Below are 21,447 nucleotides of genomic sequence, written 5' to 3'. Positions count from 1 at the left end.
TGGCTCCATCTTCCCATCTTCTAAGACAATGAGGAAGGGGAGGTGAGTCATGTAGAGAAGAGAAGGTAAAAGGTGCAGATGGACAGATTTTAACAGAAGAGGAGGCGGTAAGGGAAAGGTGAGCAGAGTATATTAGCAGTAGATTATGGAGGAGGATAGGGTGGGATTGGTGGTAGCAGTGGGAGGCACTAAGAAAATGACTGATGGGAGAAGAAAAGAGAGGAGAAATAAGAAAAGATGAGATGCAAGTAACTTAGAAAATGATGAGAGCATGTAAGGCACTTAGATTGATGGGTATCATGTGGAGTGTTTGAAGAAGGGAGGTACAGTAATAGTGGACTGGCTAGTGTGGTTGTTTAATGTGTGTATAAAGGACTGATGGGAGAAGAAAAGAGAGGAGAAATAAGAAAAGATGAGATGCAAGTAACTTAGAAAATGATGAGAGCATGTAAGGCACTTAGATTGATGGGTATCATGTGGAGTGTTTGAAGAAGGGAGGTACAGTAATAGTGGACTGGCTAGTGTGGTTGTTTAATGTGTGTATAAAGGAGGATAGAATGCCAGATCAGTGCCTATATAGTTCCGCTTTACAAAGGAAAACAGGACAAATGTGAGTGTGGTAGTTTCAGAGTGATCAGTTTGTTAAGTGTAACTGGGAAGGCTTATTGGAGGGTTTTTATCAATAGAGTTAGGAAAGGAACAGAGGAAGTAATTTACTTGGTTTATTTGGTGTAGTTCAATAGATTACTTCAATGTACTGGGCCAGCATGGCATGTCCACTGTGCCTCCTCTACTTTGATTAGGGAGCTCTCCCCCATGGGAGTCCTGGGTTGTTATATTCCAACTGGGCCAAAAACTCATCCAGCTTCATTTTAAAGGTTTCTATGTTACAGTTTGTCATATCTCTGATGTATCTTGGAACACAGTTGAATAGTCTCACTACTCTCCACCTGTAGCTATTATATAGAAGGGTGTCAGCTCTACATCTGGGCACTGATTGTACTAAACAGTTACACCCTCTTCTATTTTAAACTGATGCAACTATTTCATTAGACAAATTAGGTACTTGCTTTAGCCTCATTTAATTTGAGCCACTCTGCTTTAGCAAAGTTCAGCCTTTCAAGACCTCTCTTGTCACCTACTACATATTGACTTTTTTGTTTTATAAAAGTCCATTCAGTTTCCACCTGTAATATGTTGTGGCCCAATATATTATTAGGTATAGATTAAATTTCTTTAACATTGTTACATTACACCAAATTAGGGTCTAGGATATTTCCAAGAGTAGGAATTTTCATTAACTGTTCCAAGGCATTCATAGATTGGCTACAAATTAGGATGAGGGAGTATGAGAGGTACAAAATAAAGAGAAGGAAAGTTAAGCATAAGATAAAGGAAGCAAAGAGGAGAGCAGATGTGAAATGGGGTAAGAGTATGACAGAAAATTTTGAAAGGAATAAAAAGATTTTTGGAAGGAAATTAAAAGAGAAAGAGGAGGTGAATCAAGTAAAGAAGAAAAGGTAAAAGGTGCAGATGGAGAGATGATAATGGAAGATAAGGCAATGAGAGGAAGGTGGGCAGAGTATTTTAGGGAGTTGCTAAATGTGAAGAAGAATAGGGAGGGAAAGGTAGTTGAAGTGGGAAGCGCTAAGAAAATGAGAGTGAGGAGTGAGGAAAATGGAGGAGAAATAGGGAAGGATGAATTGAAAGCAGCTGTTAAGATGATGACAGCAGGTAAGGGACCTGGGTTGGATGGATGCCATGCAGAATGTCTGAAGAAAGGAGGTACAGTAATGGTGGATTGGCTGGTGAGGCTATTTAATGTTTGTTTAAGAGAGGGTAGAGTGCCGGAGGACTGGAGGAGTGCCTGTATAGTTCCACTTTACAAGGGAAAGGGGGACAAGTGTGAGTGTAGTAGTTTCAGAGGGATCAGCTTGTTGAGTGGTTGGGAAGGCTTATGGGAGGGTCTTGATTGAGGTGGAACAGAGGGAGTAATTGGTGAGGAACAGTGTGGGTTTAGGACAGGTAGGGGTTGTGTAGATAAGATTTTTGTGGTAAGATAGATATGAGAGAAAGCTATATGAAAAGGTAAGGATGTTTTTTGGGCTTTTATGGATCTGAAAAAGGCTTATGACAGGTTAGACAGGAAGGCACTGTGTGAGGCACTACAGATATATGGAATAGGAGGAAAGCTGTTAAGAGCAGTCAAGAGTTTTTACGAGAGTAGTAGAGCTTGTGTTAAAATTAGAAATGGAGAGAGTGAATGGTTTGAGGTACAGGTGGGACTTGGTCAGGGATGTGTTATGTCGCCCCGGCTGTTCAATCTTTACATGGATGGGGTGGTGCAAGAGGTGAATGCAAGGGTAGTGGGTCAGGGGTTAGTGATGATTAAAGAAAATGGAGAAAAGTGGGAGGTGAGCCAGTTGTTGTTTGCTGATGACACTGCACTTGTAGCAGGATCAGAGGAGGGATTGAGGAAGTTAGTGACAGTTTGAGAAGGTGTGTGAAAGAAGGAAGCTGAAGATAAATTTGGGCAAAAATAAGGTGATGAGATGTTCAAGGAGAGAGAATGACAGCAGGTTGGAAGTGAGCATTAAGGGTGAAAGACTGGAGGAAATGGATAGTTTTAGATACTTGCATGCGAATGTGGCAGGAAAGGGAGGAGTGGGAGTGGAGGTAGAATGTAGATTGAGAGAAGCGAGTAAATGCCTTGGTGGATTAAAAAGTTTAATGAGAAATAGACATCTGGGAATGGATGCTAAGAGGTTATAATTATGAAGGAGTGATTGTGCCAACAGCACTGTATGGGGCAGAAACATGTAACATGAGAGAGGAAGAGAGAAGGAGTTTGAATGTGTTTGAGATGAAATGTCTGAGAAGTATGATAGGGGTTACTAGGCTAGATAGAGTGAGAAATGAGGAGGTGAGGAGGAGAACAGGGGTGGAAAGGGAGCTCGGAGATAGGGTTGATGAAAGAGTATTAGGATGGTTTGGACACATGGAAAGAATGAGTGAAGAAAGATTAGTAAAAGAAGTGTTGAAGGCAGAGGTGGAAGGAGTGAATATGAGGGGGCTACCTAGGATGAGATGGATGGATGGGGTGAAAGGGGCATTACAAAAGAGAGAAACGTCTGTTGAGGAAGGACGGAAGAGGACAGAAAATAGGGGTGAATGGAGAGGGGTTGTATATAGATGATGCTGTGATCCATGAGGGGGAATGGGTGGGGGATGAGGGGTGAGGAAGTATATATGAGAAAAAATCTGACGCAGCCCGAAGGAATTTCTCCCCATTTTCTCCTTTTCTGCATGGGGGGGGGTCACCGAATTCATGAAGTGGCCTTGCTGTGGGTGTACTGTGTCTTGTGACACTGCCTCTGACCCAGGGCAGTGGACAGGATGCAGGGATGACCTGCCATCCAGGAGGTGCCAAGATAAGAGGGAGGGAGGAGTGGAATATATAGGAAATGGAATGGGTGGGAGTGGTTTGTATGCCTTTTTCTTTTTGGCTACCCCCTGTATAGGGGGGAAAAAGCCTTTGGTATATTTATGTATGTATGTTCCAAGTAGAAAGAACATGCAAATTCACACCATGTCTTCACTTGATTATTAGTATTACCTCATGTTGAAAGCACATTAGGATCCTTTAATCCCCATTACACATTAGGCAAGCTAAAACTCCCTAATATTATCAGTTCTGGTAAGGCTCAGGTTGAGTATTGAGTTTTTTGTGCAGCAAATCAGTTATTTCAAGAGACTCGTGTGCCCTTGTATCAAGTGGCTGTTATGTTACAGTTATGATAATATTTACTTTTGGTATTTGCACTGATAATATTTCACACAACTAGGTAAATACACACACCGTTAGAGAAATTTAAAACAACATTATGATCTATGTTTTTTCTGATCAGAACACACACACCTCCATGAGACCGCTTGAGTCTATGTAATCTTACATATTTAAAATCTTTAACTGATTTCTTCATCAGTGATCTGTTCATTCAGATGAGTTTCTGTTAAAGCAATAAGCACATTTTGTTCATTTGCAAGATCAAGCTATGTCATTTTGCTTTTATCAACACTTTTCATGAAAGTGGCAGTTGCCGACAAGATTGACGAGTTAAACACCATATGAGAACGGAGCCTTTATTTGTACGACATTTCGCTTATTACAGCTTTTTCAAGTACAAGTTGAGATACAAATGCTTGAGATTAAATAAGGGGAAAGGAGGGAACGGGGAGAGAAAAGAAGAAGGGGGGGAAGGAAGAGGAGGAGGAGAAGGGGGGGGGATTGAACACTGGGAAAGGACGAGAATGCTGGCCCAAACGTCCGAAGGCGAAATGTCCACAAAGGGTGATTTAAATAAACATGCCCCTGTTTTGTTCAATAGTTCGTTCCTTGAATGATTGCTACTTCTAAACACTTCCCACGGATTTTGTCTGGTTCTTGTATCAGCAGCTCTGCATTCTTCCAGTCCATAAGATGGTTTTCCTTGTTTCTTGAAAAAGCTGTAATAAGCGAAACATTGTACAAGTAAAGGCTCCGTCCTCATATGGTGTTTAACTCGTCAATTTTATTCACACCATTATTCCTTAATATCCCATGGACATTAAGACATATAAAGTTCTTGTTAGTCTTATCATCAGTTAACTCACTGGAACTGAATTCTGGTAGTAGTTTGTATTCATGTTGGGTTCTAGGTGTATTCGGCTTGCCACGTGATTCCTCATGAAAGGAGGCATTTGCTGTATGCCTATTCCTTGGCCCATATGTCATGCTGGATAGAGGGCTAGTTTGTGCAGAGTCCGACTTTGTATTGACATCTGCTGTTGAAGTTGACTTACTGTATTCTTTAGGTCTTTTATAACCCCTAAAAAAGGCCTCTGGATCATATACTTCATCATGCTTTGATCTTTCTTTTAGCTGACTATTATTAATCTGTTCAGGCTTCACATTGTGACTTTGCAGTCTACCTTGATTGTCACAGCTTCTTAGATTATTTCTGGTGAAGTGGAGTTCATCTTTTTCCTTTGTCTCTGAATTTCCATATTGATTAGATCTAATCCCTTTTGGATGATAGAACTTTGGTGTTCTTCTTGTACAACACTTATTTTCCATAGGTTGTCTGCAGAGTTTTGAGTGATAGTACTCACAGTCAGTTTTTCCATCAGGCTCCTTTTATGTAGTTGAAGCACAGTTTAGGGTGTCCATATTTACACTATTCCAGCTCAGCCATGTCTGCATTGTTTTTGTAAGTAAATTTGACATACTCTTGTCTTCTGAGGTTGTGTATCTTCAACCAGTTTGGCATTTAACTGTGTACAGTACTTGTATTTTCTTGATCCGGATCAGAGTTAGCATCAGAGTTTGTTTCCAGGGTCTCAGAACTAACTTATAGGGGTTGTTGAGTTTACATGTCTCCAAGTCCAGCTGTACAATGTTCATTTATCTGATTTTCAATTACTTTTTCTGACTCATCAGACAATTTGGCATAATCATTGTATTTCATTGTCACACAAAGTTCACAAGTATATTTTCTTGTACTCTTGGCAAATAGTATAATTTAATATACTGGTAAATTGGTACAAGAATAATGAAACCATTGATAACATCCATCACATTTAAATGCACTTTCTGTCACTGAAATATCACACTGAGCACATCTAGATTCAGGACACGTGATTGTGGTCTATACAAACTCGCCAATTCAATCAAGCTGCCCTCCCCTAAGTAGAACTATTCACTGAGGAACAGTGTGGGTTTTGGAAAGATAAGGGTTGCATGGACCAGATTTTTGTAGTAAGACAGATATGTGAGAAAGCTTTAGGAAAAAGTAAGGATGTTTTTTAGGCCTTTATGAATTTGGAAAAGGCTTATGACTGGGTAGACAGGAAGGCACTGTGGGAGGTTTTGCAGATATATGGGATTTGGGGATGGTTATTGAGGGTCACGAGTTTTTACGAGAGTAGTAGAGCTTGTATTAGAATTTGAAATTAGGAGAGGAGTGGTTTGAGGTAAAGATGGGACTGCACCAGGGATATGTCATGTCCCCATGGCTGTTCAGTGTGTACATGGATTGGGTGATGCAGGAGGCAAAGGCAAGGGTAAAAGTAAGGGGGACTGGAGATGGTTAAAGAAAATGGAGAGAAGTGAGAGGTGAGACAGTTGTTTGCTGATGACACTGCGCTTGTGGCAGGGTCAGACAGGAGATCAAGGGAGTTAGTGATGGAGTTTGGGAAGGTATGCGAAAGGAGAAAGCTGAAGGTAAGTGTGGGTAAAAGCAAAGTGATGAGATGTACAAGGGGAGAGAATGGCAGTGAGTTGGAGCCAAGTCTTAAAGGAGAGAGGCTGAAGGAAGTGGATAGTTTCATGTTATTGGGGTCGAATGTGGCAGGAAAGGGAGTAGAGATGAAAGTAAGTTATAGATTGAGAGAAGCAAATAAATGCCATAGGGAATTGAAAAGTGTCATGAGAAATAGGTATCTGGTAATGGATGGAGATTATATGGAGGGGTGATTTTGCCAAAGGTGTATGGGACAGAGACCTGGAACTTAAGAAAGGCAGAGAGGAAAAGGTTGAATGTGTTTGAGATGAAATGTCTGAGAAGTATGGTAGGGGTTACTAGGTTGGATAGAGTGAGAAACAAGAAGGTGAGCAGGCGTGGAAAAGGAGATGACAGATATGGCTAATGAAATGAGGTGTTCAGCAAGAGGGGAATCTCATTTGAGCAAGGGAGAAAGCAGGGCATAGGGATGAGTGGAAAGTGACTGCATATGGATGATATTGATATGCAATAGAGGGGCATGGGATTGGGGAGTGCTCATGTGTGAATGATAGTTTGATGCAACCTGAAGGAATTTCTCCCTGTCTCTCATGTTCTTTCTCTTTTTTTTTATGCATGAGGGAATATAGAGGAGAGGGGTTGCCAGTTAAGTAAAGCAGCCTTGCTGTGGATATACTGTCTTGCTACATTGCTTCTGACCCAGGGCAGTGGGTTGGATATAGGGGTTACCTGTCATCCATGATTAGCTAAGATGAGAATAAGGGAAGGGGTGGTGCATGGGAGTGAAATGGGTAGTAGGTATGTGCCTTTGACTTGGCTACCTTCCTCATAAGGGGGAAACCGCTCTTGGTATATATATATATATATATATATATATATATATGGATAGGATGGGATGAATAGTTTTATATTTTTGGTATACAATATTGATAAAGGTATGAAATAGATTACAGGATTATGAAGCAGTGATTTAATGTAAGTGGTCAGACTCTAATCTATTAAGTTGGGGAAAATTGATGGGCCCATTAATACAGAAATGTTAGTTAACACATATACAAATAAATTCCATCTGTAACATGTAAAATGAAAGCTGAAATATTGGTAATATGTTATACCCCGAAAAAAATAAACTCAACGTATTCTCTGTATGGTTGAAGTGGCCTTGTTAAAGTTGGTGTTAAAAACATAAGGATGAAGGAGATTGCAAAAGACCATAAAGTCTACATTAGGCAGTTCCATGTCTATTACTACCTATCATCCCTGCCCACAAAGTTGTATAATTCTTAAACAAACCAATAATTTCAGTGGTCACTACATGGTTACCAAGTCTATTCCATTCATCAGCCACTGTGTTGGTAATCTCTTTCCTGTTTCCTTGAACCAAAATTTGTTCAGTTTGAATACATTAATACGAGCCCTGCCATGTTGTCTTAGTAAGGTGACCTTGCCTGCATCACCCTTGTTGAAGTCCTTGACCTATTTGAATGATTACTAGATTACTATTCTTTCCAGAGTTAAGGTAACCGTCTTTCTTCATAAGGTAAATTACTAAGCCCTTGTGTATTTCTAGTCATTCTCCAGTGTACTGAATTTATATCCATTTTATAGGATGGAAACAAAAACTTAACCATAAAGTCAAGCATGGGTCTAACTATTGCCAGATAGTTCCAAAGATTTCCTCTGTCCTATTGTTTGCAACCATCCTAACAATAAATCCTAATGCCCTGTTAAAATCCTGACACTAATGCACGGCTAAGACCAGGACCATATTTACCGTGCCATTTATTCCTGATTTTTTTTTTTTTCCTTATATTCCTTCTCAGCATACTTTCTCTCTTCATATATATATATATATATATATATATATATATATATATATATATATGGGCCAGTTAACTTAGTTACTTCCAATGAATGCACAAGGGGTGTTGTCTTCCTCTTTTAATAACACACACTATTTCCTTCTGTTTTCTTAATATCTTAATTTATTTTCCTGCCCATATATTTTTGTTCTAATATAATTTCAAAAAAATTCCGGCCAACCTATATCTAAATATGTTCATGACTGGTTATGTAATGGTATGTGTCGGGGGTGGTGTAGCATTGTTAATGGAATTTTGGCTAATGCTAGAAAAATATTGCGTAGCAATTTGTGTGCCATGGAGTTAGAAATATTCTCGCATTAAAATACCAAATATCACATGTAATAACTAGATAATTTTAGAATAATACCTTCATAAGCATTATTTACATTCACGAATTCAGCAGTCTGTCACCGTAGCGTCAGCAGTACATCGGAACTACACATCTACAAGAGTTTACGGATAGATCTCAGGTTTCCCTTCAAAACGCATAAATCTTTCGCCTTTTACTAAAGATTTCCGTGGAGGGGAACAAATTAATGAGTCTTTACAATTTGTATTTAAGCCCACTTTGTGGGCTGTTATAAATAACTGATGTTGAAGGATAAATAGGTATGGTATTAGATCGGGCAAAGACATTACCAGCCATCATACCTATCCACATTTTTGTCTGATATTTTCTGAAAACAACCAATAGAGTCAATGCTAACACGAGGTGGGTGTCAGGCATTGTCCAGGCTGCATACGTGCTAAAAATTACGGACTGTATGACCACTACGCTAAGAATTGATGAAGTTAAGAAGGAAATGTGGTAGCAAAATAAATGAAAAATAAAGACGTACAGATATAACATTCAGTTATGTCCACTCATCAAGTGATATCAGTTTATGATAGATGTGGTTTGTAAGTAATTGGATTATTCGGGTTTCTGGCTGCTACTAATCCCAGTAGAAGAATGGGTTTTCTGGTGTCCGTTGAAGACCTACTACTGTGTTATTTTAATATCCCACGGACATCCAGATCTATAAAGTTCTTGTTAGTTTTATTATCAGTTAGCTCACTGGAACTGGATTCTGGTAGTTTGTATTCGTGTTGGTAATCTCTCCCATTTCCTTAAACCAAAATTTGTCCAGTTTGAATCCATTAGTACGAATCCTGCCATGGTGTGTTAGTAAGGTGACTTTGCCTGCAACCCCGTTGTTGAAGTCCTTGACCTATTGGAATAATTATTAAATTGCCCCACGCTCTTCTTTCCAAAGAGTTAAGGTGCCAAAATCTTTCTGCATAAGGTAAATTGAAGCCTTTGAATAATTCTAGTCATTCTCCTATGTACTGAATTGATATCCATTTTCTAGGACGGAAACAAAAACTGAACCACATAGTCAAGGATGGGTCTAACTAGCCAGATAGTTCAAAAGATTTCCTCTGTCCTGTTGTTTGCAACCATCCTAACAATAAATTCTAATGCCCTGTTAACTCTAATCGTGACACTAATGCACGGCTTTCAGGGTCTAAGGTCAGGGCTCACACTCCCAATAATAATAGTAATTCAATATAGTAATGTCGAAGCTATACCTATTTGCTGGGTTGTATAATCCAACGTTTAACACACTGTACTTTGACATATTACCGACCATGCAAATAATTAAGATCCTCCTGAAGTATTCCAGGATTTCCCCCCAACCATTATGGCGTCCTATTTTAGTGTCATCCTCAAACTACGTCACTAATCCCTGTACATGTAGTCTATATACCTAATGAATAATAAGGGATCTAAAACTGAGCCCTTGGGAACTCCACTAGTAATACTACCCCATTTATATTTTACTGACCAGCCTTTTTCTGTCATTAATCCATTGAATAAATTTTCATTTTTTTATATAAGTCAAACAAGGATGCATCTAGATTTTTTCTTTTTCGTTAGTCTCGCTACCAAAGTTATGTTCATGTGTATCTCCTTGCGTGTAACCCTGACTACAGTTGTTGAAGTAAACAATACACATAACTTCCAAAAGTGTTGTGTGGGTGAATGGGATCTGCCACTATGTAGTGTGTATGTGTTGCAGGGAGGAGATTAAGGACAGTCTGCATATACCATACTGTGTTGATAAAAAGTAAAGGTAGGGGTTTATTGTTTAGGGACAGTACCGTGGAGTTTCCGATGACGCAATAAGGAAGTGAGGTAAGATGGAGCGAGGACCTAAATAATTGTTAATGAAACAATGTTGATAGAAATATGCCATTACGTAACAACTGTTATTTTTAACTTGATGATTTTTAAAATGTAAATATTTCATTGTTATCCTAAAGTAAAACAAATTTATAAATAATTATGTAAAGGAGAAGTATTTGTATACAACTTTATAACGAGCGGTCACCGTTAAGTCCTCGCCATGAGCAAAACAGTGTGCCGAGAAACCCTTATTTAAACTAATTAATAATTCAAATTATAAATTCTATAGAGTGGCTGTCGAGTTCCTCGTCTTTAACTCTGTTGACGTAGCTAAGTGTAGTCTTCTGAGCGGGAAGCTGCACATATTCTCTGAGGAAATGTGCATCCAGGACCGTTCCAGCTTGTTATTTAATAAGAATTGGAAGGGGATTACACGAGCCGAGTGGCGGGAAATTATCCACTAGGATCTTTGTTTCTTATAGGTCATATGATTTATTTAACCACAGGCAAAGAAAAATATATTTGGATACTTGTTATACAGACGTCGTATGGCCTAAATCCACAATCAGAGAAATAATACTATCGAACATGATGGGAAATGAGTTGAAAAGGATGAAGTGGAATGGGTAAGCGTGTCTACGGATTTCGCAGCTAATCCATATTTGCTAGCAAGGACAAAACTAGAAATGCTGACGATGATCTAGTTCAAGTTTCCACATTGAAGATTAATAGAAAAGCTGCATTATGACTAAAGGCCCGTATACACTGTCAGTCATGACTGCACAGTCATCGAGATTGTGCAAACTGTTTGGGACACACTGTCAGAAGATTGAGCAATCATTACTTACCTCTTGGAGTATGTGGAGTGAAGATGAGTAAAGCGGCTGCATGCATAGCTATTCTTGGCTACAAAGGAAAGACGAGCTGTTGGCGCAATCATCACTCATGATGGTGTAACTACTATGCTTGAGCTTACAAAATCAAACCGTGTTGGAAATTCCTCAATCATCTGCGCAAACACTCAATCACACAGGATATGCTTGCGCAACAATTAATATTGTGCAATCATGACTGACAGTGTGTAGAGGCCTTAACAGTTTAAGGTAATGAGTAGAGGTTTAGGGGGAGAACATATTGAAAGGAGAGGGCAGACAGGAACTACACCCGTTGTTGTAATATATGTTAAATAAGAATAATGAATTTTCTCACTGGAGAAAAGGGGTGACTAAGAACAATGTCTTGAACGAACAAATAAATGGAGAACCTGAAGTATGAAAAAAAAAAAACTTCCTGGAATGACTTAACTCCACTGCGATTTACAGGCTGGACAATTATATACATACTATTCGGAGTGAAATGTCCGTGTTTATGTGTGATATACCGTTTTGCTTCAGTTCCCGGAGCTTTGATCCAGGAAGTTAACGCAAAGCGTTAAAAGGGTCAAATCGTAATCCCATCTGTGCAGAGAAACCGTTGTATCAAGAACATATGCAACTTATATCTACTACAACAATGTAATTACAATACCATTGATGTCGGTTAATTAAGGTGATAGCGCGAACGCAATCCCCTACTCTCAGGAATTGCGCGTTCGAGCTGCCCACATTTGTGGCAATCGTGAGGGTCAGCATCCCCGAAGTGCAATGGAGAGTCTAGCCCTAGGATCTCTTCGTAATTACAGTATCTTTGTCGCTGAGTTTGCATTTTTTTTTTTTTTTTCCAGCGGCCCTTGCCGATTTTGGGACTGGCTTTTAATTTACCATGTAATGTGTGTTTGCCATGTAATATGTGTAATGTGTGCTTATCATGTGTGTTGTCTTTTTTTATTTTATAATTCTTGTCTTTTTTATAGTCATTATTATTTTATGCACACATATATATGTATATACATCTATATATACATACATACACACACACATATATACATACTATGTATGTACATGTACTGTATATATGTAAGTGGAGGATTGGCGGGTAGGGTGGAGGGGTTTAGGGTTTGGGGATTTATCCATTTTACAGTAGAGATACTACTGGGGAAGAGCAGATGAGGTGGGCCGTGAAGACCAGCTGTCTTCGTCCGGCGTCTGTGAGGCTGTTTTCCAGCAGGCGTTCAAGGGCTGTGGCAGGGTCACCAAGGAGGTTTCGGATGAGGCTAAAATGTTGCTCTAGGTCGGGGCAGAGGTTAAATCCTGATGAAACTTGTGTAAGATTTACATAGGACATTGCGAAGGAATGATCTCCCTTTGAGTCAGCAGCGCCGTCCGATTTGACGGCTAGTATGCAGCCATTAATCATACTTACCTGGCGCAGGAGATACCATGATCACGAAGGTGATTCTCCCAAGGCGAGGCTCTCCATTGCACTCCGGAAATGCTGACCCTTGCGATTGCCCCAAATGTGGGTAACTCGAGCACGCAATTTTTGGTAGTAGGGGACTGCGTTCGCGCTATCCCCTTCACAATATCATCAGTGTAGAAGCAGTAGCAGTTCACTAGAAAACAGATTACCGTAGAGTACAAACCAAATGAAACTATGCTTTCGTGTTCACCATGAAGAAATTATGCATTACCTCTCGCATCTGTTCTTATCAACTCTATATTTAATATGGTCTCGATGTGCGTCCTACGATATTCACGTCATTTAAATGTGTAGGCGAAGTGTTCGGGGTTACAATCAAAGGTAGAACAAGCCCCGGGCTTGTTCTACCTTTGCTGAAGATTGGCTCGGTATTGCAGTATGTCCGGGATCGGTCCACTCCCCACGGGGAGAATAAATATCTCATATGAAATTAAGTCTATCTAAATCATTGTCCATTGATGACCTGTTGTCAGCACGCCAGAGTTGGCATGCATCTGAAACACTACATGGATTATGACAATCACAGATGTGGAACCCAACAAACAGGTTTTGTATGAAAGGGACAGTAATTTGCACACCGTCGCAGGCACTGTTAACTGACACGTCTGATGACGGACGGTGAAAATCCGCGGCGTGGGCCATTGGTTACCCTGTAGATAATAGATAGGGCTACATTGAATATACTGAACAAGATGACACCAAACTAATATCTCGCCAGAGATTGGCGTACCATTTGAGTAACAAAAAAAGAACCTATATCCAGGGACATCAGTGTTTAATTTGACCAAGTACCAAACCTAATATATTATTTTTTTCTCAATTGTAAAACTACTCCAAATACGACATATGCAATATATTTTCCATTCTTTCGTATTTCTTCCACGTAGAAGTTTCCACATTGGATCATACTCCTGTTTTGTTTACTTTTCATTATAATAATAACAGCTAGTCTGTAAGGCTTGAATATTTTGCTTGTTTATAAGAAAAAAATAAATCCAATACAACTATGAAAACCAGTTGGATATACAAAAGCGTCCTAAATTGCTTAATAGGCAAGAGCGTCACTCGACCGTCTGAACTGAATTCATTCTTCACTACCCGGAGACAGTAGAAAATGTCAAAACCTATGCTCACTAATGTATTATAAACGCACTACCATTACACAATATTTGAAACATCCATGTTAAACGGGTAATTCGTAAGAATATCCAGAATCGCTGTATTTATTTTCATATCTCAAACTGACAAATATGGAAGTAAAACTAACCATCTTATCTCAAATATTCAAAGCAGACTAAAATACAGAACTGATTCAGATCAGAATACAGAAAATAGTGTTTTATTAATCATGGAATAGCTAATCACATTATCATGAAGTCGCAGGACGGAAGTCCCAAGGTGTTTGTAGTCCGTTGTAGATACAAAAGGTAACAGAATGGTTTTAGTTGTTCCTAAGAATTAGCCCGTTGACAGGCAGACATCAATTATTTTCATAAGACCTAGGGGAACATAGACTTTGATATTTTCTGCTGTCTTCGGGCAGTGAAGAATGAATTCAGGAGTAGAGGCGGTCGAGAACGCGGTTGCCTATTAGCAATTAAGGACGTTTTCTATTTGAACGATGTATCCAACTGTCTTTCATTGTTTTATTTTATTTTGTTTTTATATAAACAAAAGCAAAATACGCAATCCTTAAATTAGACAAACTGCTGTTATTAGAATGGCAACTGAAGACGTACAAGGCACACGAAAGAATGGAAAAATTGCATATATATATTAATCTTGTATTTGAAGTAGCTTTTACAATTGATGGAAAAACAATATAAATTATTAGGATTGGTACTTAGTGCAGACGTTCAATCCTGATGTTAAGTGTGGAATATTTACATAGGACATTGTGAAGGGATGATCTCCCTTTGAGTCAGCAGCACCATCCGATTGGATAGCTTAGAATATATATACCAGCATACTTACCTGGCGTAGGAGATACCATGATCATGAAGGTGGTTCTCCCAAGGCGAGGCTCCTCATTGCACTCCGGAGATGCTGACCCTTGCGATTGCCCCAAATGTGGGTAACTCGAACGCGCAATTTTTGATAGTAGGGGACTGCGTTCGCGCTATCCCCTTATCAAAATAATAGTGGTGAACTGTAACCTTTACATAACCTCCGGTACGCGCAGGGAAACTGGTGAATCAACGTTAATGTCCTAGCTTTACCCTAGCTAGGAAATGTGGATTAGCTGCGAAATTCGTAATACACATCTTAAACTACTACAATCCAGTTACGACGTGCCATTTTCGCATCATAGATCTCATGAAAACGATAAAGCGGAATGGATATGAGTAAGCGTAATTACGAATTTCGCAGCTAATCCACATTTGTTAGCTAGGGTAAAACTAGAAATGTTGACGATCTATCTACTACGACCCAACGTTATCAGAATTATATTTTTTCAATGAAGTGATGCATGAAAGTTGCCAGCTTCGCTTAAGTTTCCAAGGGAATTTGGAAATAGTTGATTCACCAATTTCCCTGCGCGGGCCTATCACCACTTCGTATTTGCAGTGACGAATTTCTAGCGGATGAAATTGAAATGATTAAAACAACTTTTGAAGAGCTCAAATACCCCAAAGGGTTACTTTGCACCCTGGAGGAGAAGGCTCGTAGTATACTACGCAACAAAAGAGAAAAGTCCAACGCTAAATATTGGGTGGTCCCAAATTCCAATCTAACGAGAGACCTAGACAAAATCTTATCGTCCTCCAACATTCGTCTTGCGACTTCCACAGGTACGAAAGTAAAGGACCTTTTAATCAAGAAAAAAGACCCAACCACAAATACAAACAGCGTAGTTTACGAAATCCTGTGTGGTGTATGTGACAGAAAATACATCGGTGAAACCGGCAGAGGCTTAGACACCAGATTGAAAGAACACCGAGCAGATGTAAGGCACCACAGGGTTAGTAGTGCATTAGTTAACCATATAGATGTATATACATATATGTGTGCATAAAATAATAATGACAATATAAAGAAAATACAAGAATTATACAAAAAAAAGACAACACACATGATAAACACATATTACATGGCAAACACACATTACATGATAAATTAAAAGCCAGTCCCAAAATCGGCAAGGGCCGCTGGGACAAAAAAAAAAAAAAAAAAAAAAAAAAAAAAAAAAAAAAAAAAAAAAAAATCAAACTATGTTCCTCTGAAGAAGCCACTCAGGCGAAACTAGTCAGGAATAAAAGTATTTCCCTCAGCCCGTGTTCCCTTACCTCCTATCCACATTCGTCACAATGTATACACATTATTATTATTATTGTTATTACTATTATTATTATTATTATTATAACTATTATGGAAGATAAGTCAGTTGTTGTTTGTTGACGACACTGCACTTGTTGCAGGATCAGAGGAGGGATTAAGGAAGTTAGTGACGGAGTTTGGGAAGGTGTACGAAAGAAGGAAGTTGAAGATAAATGTGGGCAAAAGTATGGTGGTGAGATGTACAAGGGGAGAATGTGGCAGCAATTTGGAAGTGAGCATTAAGGGAGAGAGACTGGAGGAAGTGGATAGCTTCAGGTACTTCGGTGCGAATGTGGCAGGAAAGGGAGGAGTGGAGGCGGAGGTAGAATGTAGATTGAGAGAAGCGAGTAAATGCTTTGGAGGATTAAAAAGTGTAATGATAAATAGACATTTGGGAATGGATGCTAGGAGATTGTATGAAGGAGTTATTGTGTTGACAGCACTGTATTGGGCAGAAACATGGAACATAAGAGAGGAGGAGTCTGAATGTGTGTGAGATGAAATGCCTGAGAAGTATGACAGGGGTTATTAGCCTGGATAGAATGAAAAACGAGGTGAGGAGGAGAGTGGGGGTGGAAAGGGAGTTGGGAGATAGGGTTGAAGGAGTATTGGGATGGTTTGGACACATGGAAAGAATGAGTGAAGAAAAATGAGTAAAAGAGGCGTGGAAAGCAGAGGTGGAAGGGGTTAACATGGGTGGGGGGCAACCAAGGATGAGATGGATGGATGAGGCAAAAGGGGCATTGGGAAAGAGGGGAATGTCTGTTGAGGAAGGATGGGAGAAGACAAAAGATAGGGGTGAGTGGAGAATGGTTGTGTATGGATGATGCTGTGATGTATGGAAGGGAGTGGGTGGGGGATGGAGGGTGAGGGGGTATGTGTGAATAATATTTTGACGCAGCCCGAAGGGATTTCTCCCCATCTTCTGTTTTTCTACATGAGGGGACAGAGAGGGGAGGCCGCCGATTAAATGAAGCAGCCTTGCTGTGGATGTGCCGTGTCTTACTACATTGCCTCTGACCTAGGGCAGTGGGAGAGATGCAGGGAGGGAGGGGGGTGAATGGGAGTGGGGTATGTGGGGATGGAACGGGTGGGAGCAGATTTTATGCCTTTGTTTTTGGCTACCTCCCTTGTAAGGAGGAAAAAGCCGTTGGTATATGTATGCATTATGATCACTATTATCATAATAATTTTTATTATTATTGTGCTTATCATTACTATTATCATTATTAATGCAGTGATCCTTCCCATATCCGAATTAATTGGGCCACAGGATTTTCATATGAGGGGAATATTCGAATAGGTGAGGTAACCCCCCCCCCTGCCGCTCCAGTGCTAAATTTGCAATTCTGAAAAAAATAAAGATTATATAAAATGAACACAAATCCTATTTGGATAATGGTAATTTATGCATAGTAGTTCAGACTTGGGAGGAGTTTCTGTATTTAACTGTTCCCAGCTGTAACCATGTCTTTCCTTACAGTACTCTGCCTGCTGACCTTCGTGACCTTCCTCCTTCCTCCTGCATCCAGGGAGAAGATCCTTGTGGCGTCATTATCGCTTCTCGCCAACATCTGCTTCCTGGATTACGCCACACAAACGATTAGTCATGCTCCTACTCATACACCAATCCTGAGTAAGTGATGTGATCATATCCATCAAGAATCCCTTCCATGAATCCCTCCCTCTATCTTCACCCCTTTGTGCTCATTTCCTTGAACTGTTCTGGGTTTGTTTAACTGAGTAAGCCCCGGTAGAAGACGTTTTGCATCAATGAACAGTTTGAGTGGGAGGGAGGCGTGGTAACAGTTTTGTTCTATTGTTGAAATTGTTCATGAAAACATTAAAGTGAATATCCCAATTCGTGTATCATACCTCTCCTTTCTACTAATAATGGGAGCCTGTATGTAATTTGGAAGTGAGTATTAAGGGAGAGAGACTGGAGGAAAGAGCATTTCCTTCAGATGAGAGGGTAGGACGCAACTCTCTCATCAGCTGGCATTAGTCAAAACAGAATCCTTAGGGTAAAGAAAAAAGTCTTCAAGACTTGGATAATTCCCACATAGCATTGAAAAAAATCTTCTGAGCTGTGAACGATTGTCTGGTACTTTTCAAAACAAAAATGTTAAGTTAGACTAAACTATTTCCAGTTTTCACGTTCATATGACGCTAGAGTATTATCATTATTAGAATTGATAAAGTAGCCCCTCCCATATCTGAATTAATTGGAAGGATATTCAGATTTGGGGAAGATTCGGATACACGAGGCTTTGAACCTGAGTGGTATTACCAAACTCCCTGTAGTAGTGACTTAAGCAAATGCATACACCTATCATCCCAGCATGGACTCCATAAACAACCCCATTGATGTTAACTCTTTGTCTTTCAGTTAAGTTGGTATGCCTGCAACTGGTCCTGCTGGTACTGGCAGTACTATTGAATGCTGTAGTGCTAAATATTAGCCGTGGGCCACACACCCTGGCCCTTCCCTCTTCACTCAAATTACCTCTCCTTCGTCTCTCTTCAGTCCTCGGTCTCGCCTACTACGCCCACAAGGTGAGTATTGCCTTAACCCAATATAAAGTGATAGTGAGTGTTGCCTCAAGCTTAACTGAGCCAAAACCAGTCGCTAATGGTCCTTAGTCACTCCCATAGATCTCTCCAGGAAGAAACTTTGGAAAGTTATCTGTGTTGTGTAAGTGAGACATGATAAAGAGATCCCGACCAAAAGTCAACCCTCTCCAGGTTGAGGTGAGTGTATTAGAAGACGTCTGTCTCGGGATGATCATTTCATACAGGCTCCCATTATTGGTTCTATCCTGTATTTATGCATGTATAATCAACTATCTAATCTATAGCCTCTGGAAACGCCATGGAAAATGTGCTGGACTGGATTTTAGAAGGGTTCAAGGGGCTGATGTAAACCCAATGAACAAAACTTGTCTACTGTACATTTGTACAGAAACCCTGGTGTGGTGGACACACAAGCCCCCCCCCCCCCAGTCCTGCCGAAGGATTTCGAAGGTTATATTACATAGATAATAGCGTTCAACTCTACTGACTTTCGACACTCCGTATTGCAACACTTTATGGTCAGCAAAGCACTTAGGTGATGTTTAGGCGGTGAAGTACTTTTGGCATTGGGGTGTCCTGAGTGTAACAAGGTAGCCATGAATCCCATAACGTAAATAAAATGCAAAATGAAAGGATACAGTAGTTAACCAGTTACAACCATCAGGCGAAACCATCGATTTCTTTGATAAGATATTGGACTCAGTCCGGATATCATCATTATCACAGTATTATTATTATCATAATTTTTATTATTACTACGTGGATGGGTTGGTACAAGAGGTAAACGCAAGGGTAATGGGCCGGGGATTGGAAATTGTGAAAGAAAATTGAGAAAAATGGAAGATAAGCCAGTTGTTGTTTGCTGATGCCACTGTGCTTGAAGCATAGTCAGAGGAAGGATTAAGAAAGTTAGTGACGGAGTTTGGGAAGGTGTTCAAAAGAAGGAATTTGAATATAAATACGGGTAAAAGTAAAGTGATAAGATGTACAAGGGGAGAGGATGGCAGTGAGTAGTTAGGGAGAGAGACTGGAGGAAGTGGATATCCTTAGATACTTGGGTGCGAATGTGGCGGAAAAGGGGGGAGTGGAGGTGGAGGTAGAATGTAGATTGAGAGAAGCGAGTAAATGCTTTGGGGGGTTAAAAAGTGTAATGAGAAATAGACATTTGGAAATGGATGCTAAGAGGAAATAGTATGAAGGAGTGATTGTGTTGAGAGCACTGTATGGGCCAGAAACATGAAACATAAGAGAGAAAGATAGGAAGAGTTTAAATGTGTATGACATGAAATGCCTGTGAAGTATGGTAGGGGTTACTAGGCTGGATAGAAAAAGAAATGAGGAGGTGAGGAGGAGAGTGGGGGAGGAAAGGGAGTTGGGAGATAGGGTTGATGAAAGAGTATTGGGATGTTTTGGACACATGGAAAGAATGAGTGAAGAAAGATTAGTAAGAGAGGTGAGGAAGGCAGAGGTGGATGGAGTGAACATGAGGGGGCGACCAAGGATGAGATGGATGGATGGGGTAAAAGGGGCATTGGAAAAGAAGGGAATGTCTGTTGAGGAAGGATGGGAGAAGACAGAAGATAGGGGAGAGTGGAGAATGGTTGTGTATGGATGATGATGAGTTCATAGAAGGGTGGTGAGGGAGTATATGTGAATGATATTTTGACGCAGCCCGAAGGGTTTTCTCCCCGTCTTCTCTTTTTTCTGCATGGACGGAAAGGGGGGGTCGCCGATTAAATGAAGCGGTCTTGCTGTGGAAGTGCTGCGTCTTGCTGCACTGCTTCTGACCCAGGGCAGTGGGGGAAATGCAGGGATGACCCTTCATCCAGGAGGAGCCAAGAAAATAGAGAGGGAGAGGTGGTGAATGGAAATGGGGTATGCGGGGATGAAATGGATGGGAGTGGATTTATGCCTTTGACTTTGGCTGCTTCCCTTGTGAGGGGGGAAAATCCTTTGGTATATGTGTTATATATATTAATACGATAGCGTGTGTGTTATTTTGTGTGTCACGCTTCTCGAATGGTTGAAATAAGGCACGTTTGTTCCGTAGACTTTATTATTATTATTATTGTTATTATTACTACTACTATTATTATTATTATTATTATCATTATTATTATTATTATTATTATTGTTGTTGTTGTTGTTATTACTATTATTATTATCATCATCATCATCATCATCGTCCTCGTCGTCGTCGTCGTCATTATTATTATTATTATTGTTGTTGTTGTTGTTATTATTATTAATTATTATTGTTGTTGTTGTTGTCGTTGTTGTCGTTGTTGTTGTTGTTGTTGTTATCATCATCATCATTATTATCATTATTATTATTATTATTTATTATTATTATTATTATACGATAGCGTGTGTATTATTTTGTGTGTCACGCTTACATCAAAAGCAAAGACCTTCCATGGTGTCGAAGTTCTCGAAGCTGCCGAAGTTCTCGAAGGCGCCATAGTTCTCGAAGGTGCCGAAATTGTCGAAGGTGCCGAAGTTCTCGAAGGTGCCAAAATTCTCGAAGGTGCCAAAGTTCTCGAAGGGGCCGAAGTTCGCGAAGGCGCCGAAGTTCTCGAAGGCGCCGAAGTTCTCGAAGTCGCCGAAGTTGTCGAAGGTGCCGAAGTTCTCGAAGGTGCCGAAGTTCTCAAAGGTGCCGAAGTTCTCGAAGGTGCCGAAGTTCTTGAAGGTGCCGAAGCTCTCGAAGGTGCCGAAGTTCTCGAAAGTATGTCACGCTTACATCAAAAGCAACGACCTTCCATGGTGTCGAAGTTCTCGAAGCTGCCGAAGTTCTCGATAATAATCCAACAAATGATGAAATTGCAGCAATATTTGTCGGTGATGATGGAGCACCTCCTGTCCAGCGTGACATTATAGTGTA

General features: G+C 40.1%; 1 protein-coding gene and 5 non-coding genes across 6 annotated transcripts in view; 5 read left to right on the top strand and 1 right to left on the bottom strand.

Annotated features, from left to right (window-relative positions):
- Positions 1 to 21,447, top strand: part of LOC143025403 (uncharacterized) — a 35,617-nt gene that overhangs the window by 12,909 nt on the left and 1,261 nt on the right. The window contains exons 2-3 of the mRNA XM_076185028.1: positions 17,476 to 17,628; positions 18,382 to 18,548. Of these exons, the coding sequence (XP_076041143.1) occupies positions 17,476 to 17,628; positions 18,382 to 18,548 (320 nt within the window). The remainder of the gene's footprint in view (positions 1 to 17,475; positions 17,629 to 18,381; positions 18,549 to 21,447) is intronic.
- On the top strand, positions 8,610 to 8,724 carry LOC143025877 (U5 spliceosomal RNA). Its single transcript, XR_012966437.1, has one exon. It is a non-coding gene; the product is annotated as a U5 spliceosomal RNA (small nuclear RNA).
- On the top strand, positions 10,575 to 10,763 carry LOC143025873 (small nucleolar RNA U3). Its single transcript, XR_012966433.1, has one exon. It is a non-coding gene; the product is annotated as a small nucleolar RNA U3 (small nucleolar RNA).
- LOC143025871 (U1 spliceosomal RNA) lies at positions 11,862 to 12,020 on the bottom strand. The gene has a single exon (XR_012966431.1). It is a non-coding gene; the product is annotated as a U1 spliceosomal RNA (small nuclear RNA).
- Positions 12,610 to 12,772, top strand: LOC143025868 (U1 spliceosomal RNA). Its single transcript, XR_012966428.1, has one exon. It is a non-coding gene; the product is annotated as a U1 spliceosomal RNA (small nuclear RNA).
- LOC143025864 (U1 spliceosomal RNA) lies at positions 14,641 to 14,803 on the top strand. Its single transcript, XR_012966424.1, has one exon. It is a non-coding gene; the product is annotated as a U1 spliceosomal RNA (small nuclear RNA).

Source organism: Oratosquilla oratoria, chromosome 5 (genome assembly GCF_046742065.1).
Source record: "Oratosquilla oratoria isolate Oo_2021 chromosome 5, ASM4674206v1, whole genome shotgun sequence".
In the NCBI taxonomy this organism is placed as follows: Eukaryota; Metazoa; Arthropoda; class Malacostraca; order Stomatopoda; family Squillidae; genus Oratosquilla; species Oratosquilla oratoria.
This window is presented reverse-complemented; position numbering and strand designations above follow the sequence as displayed.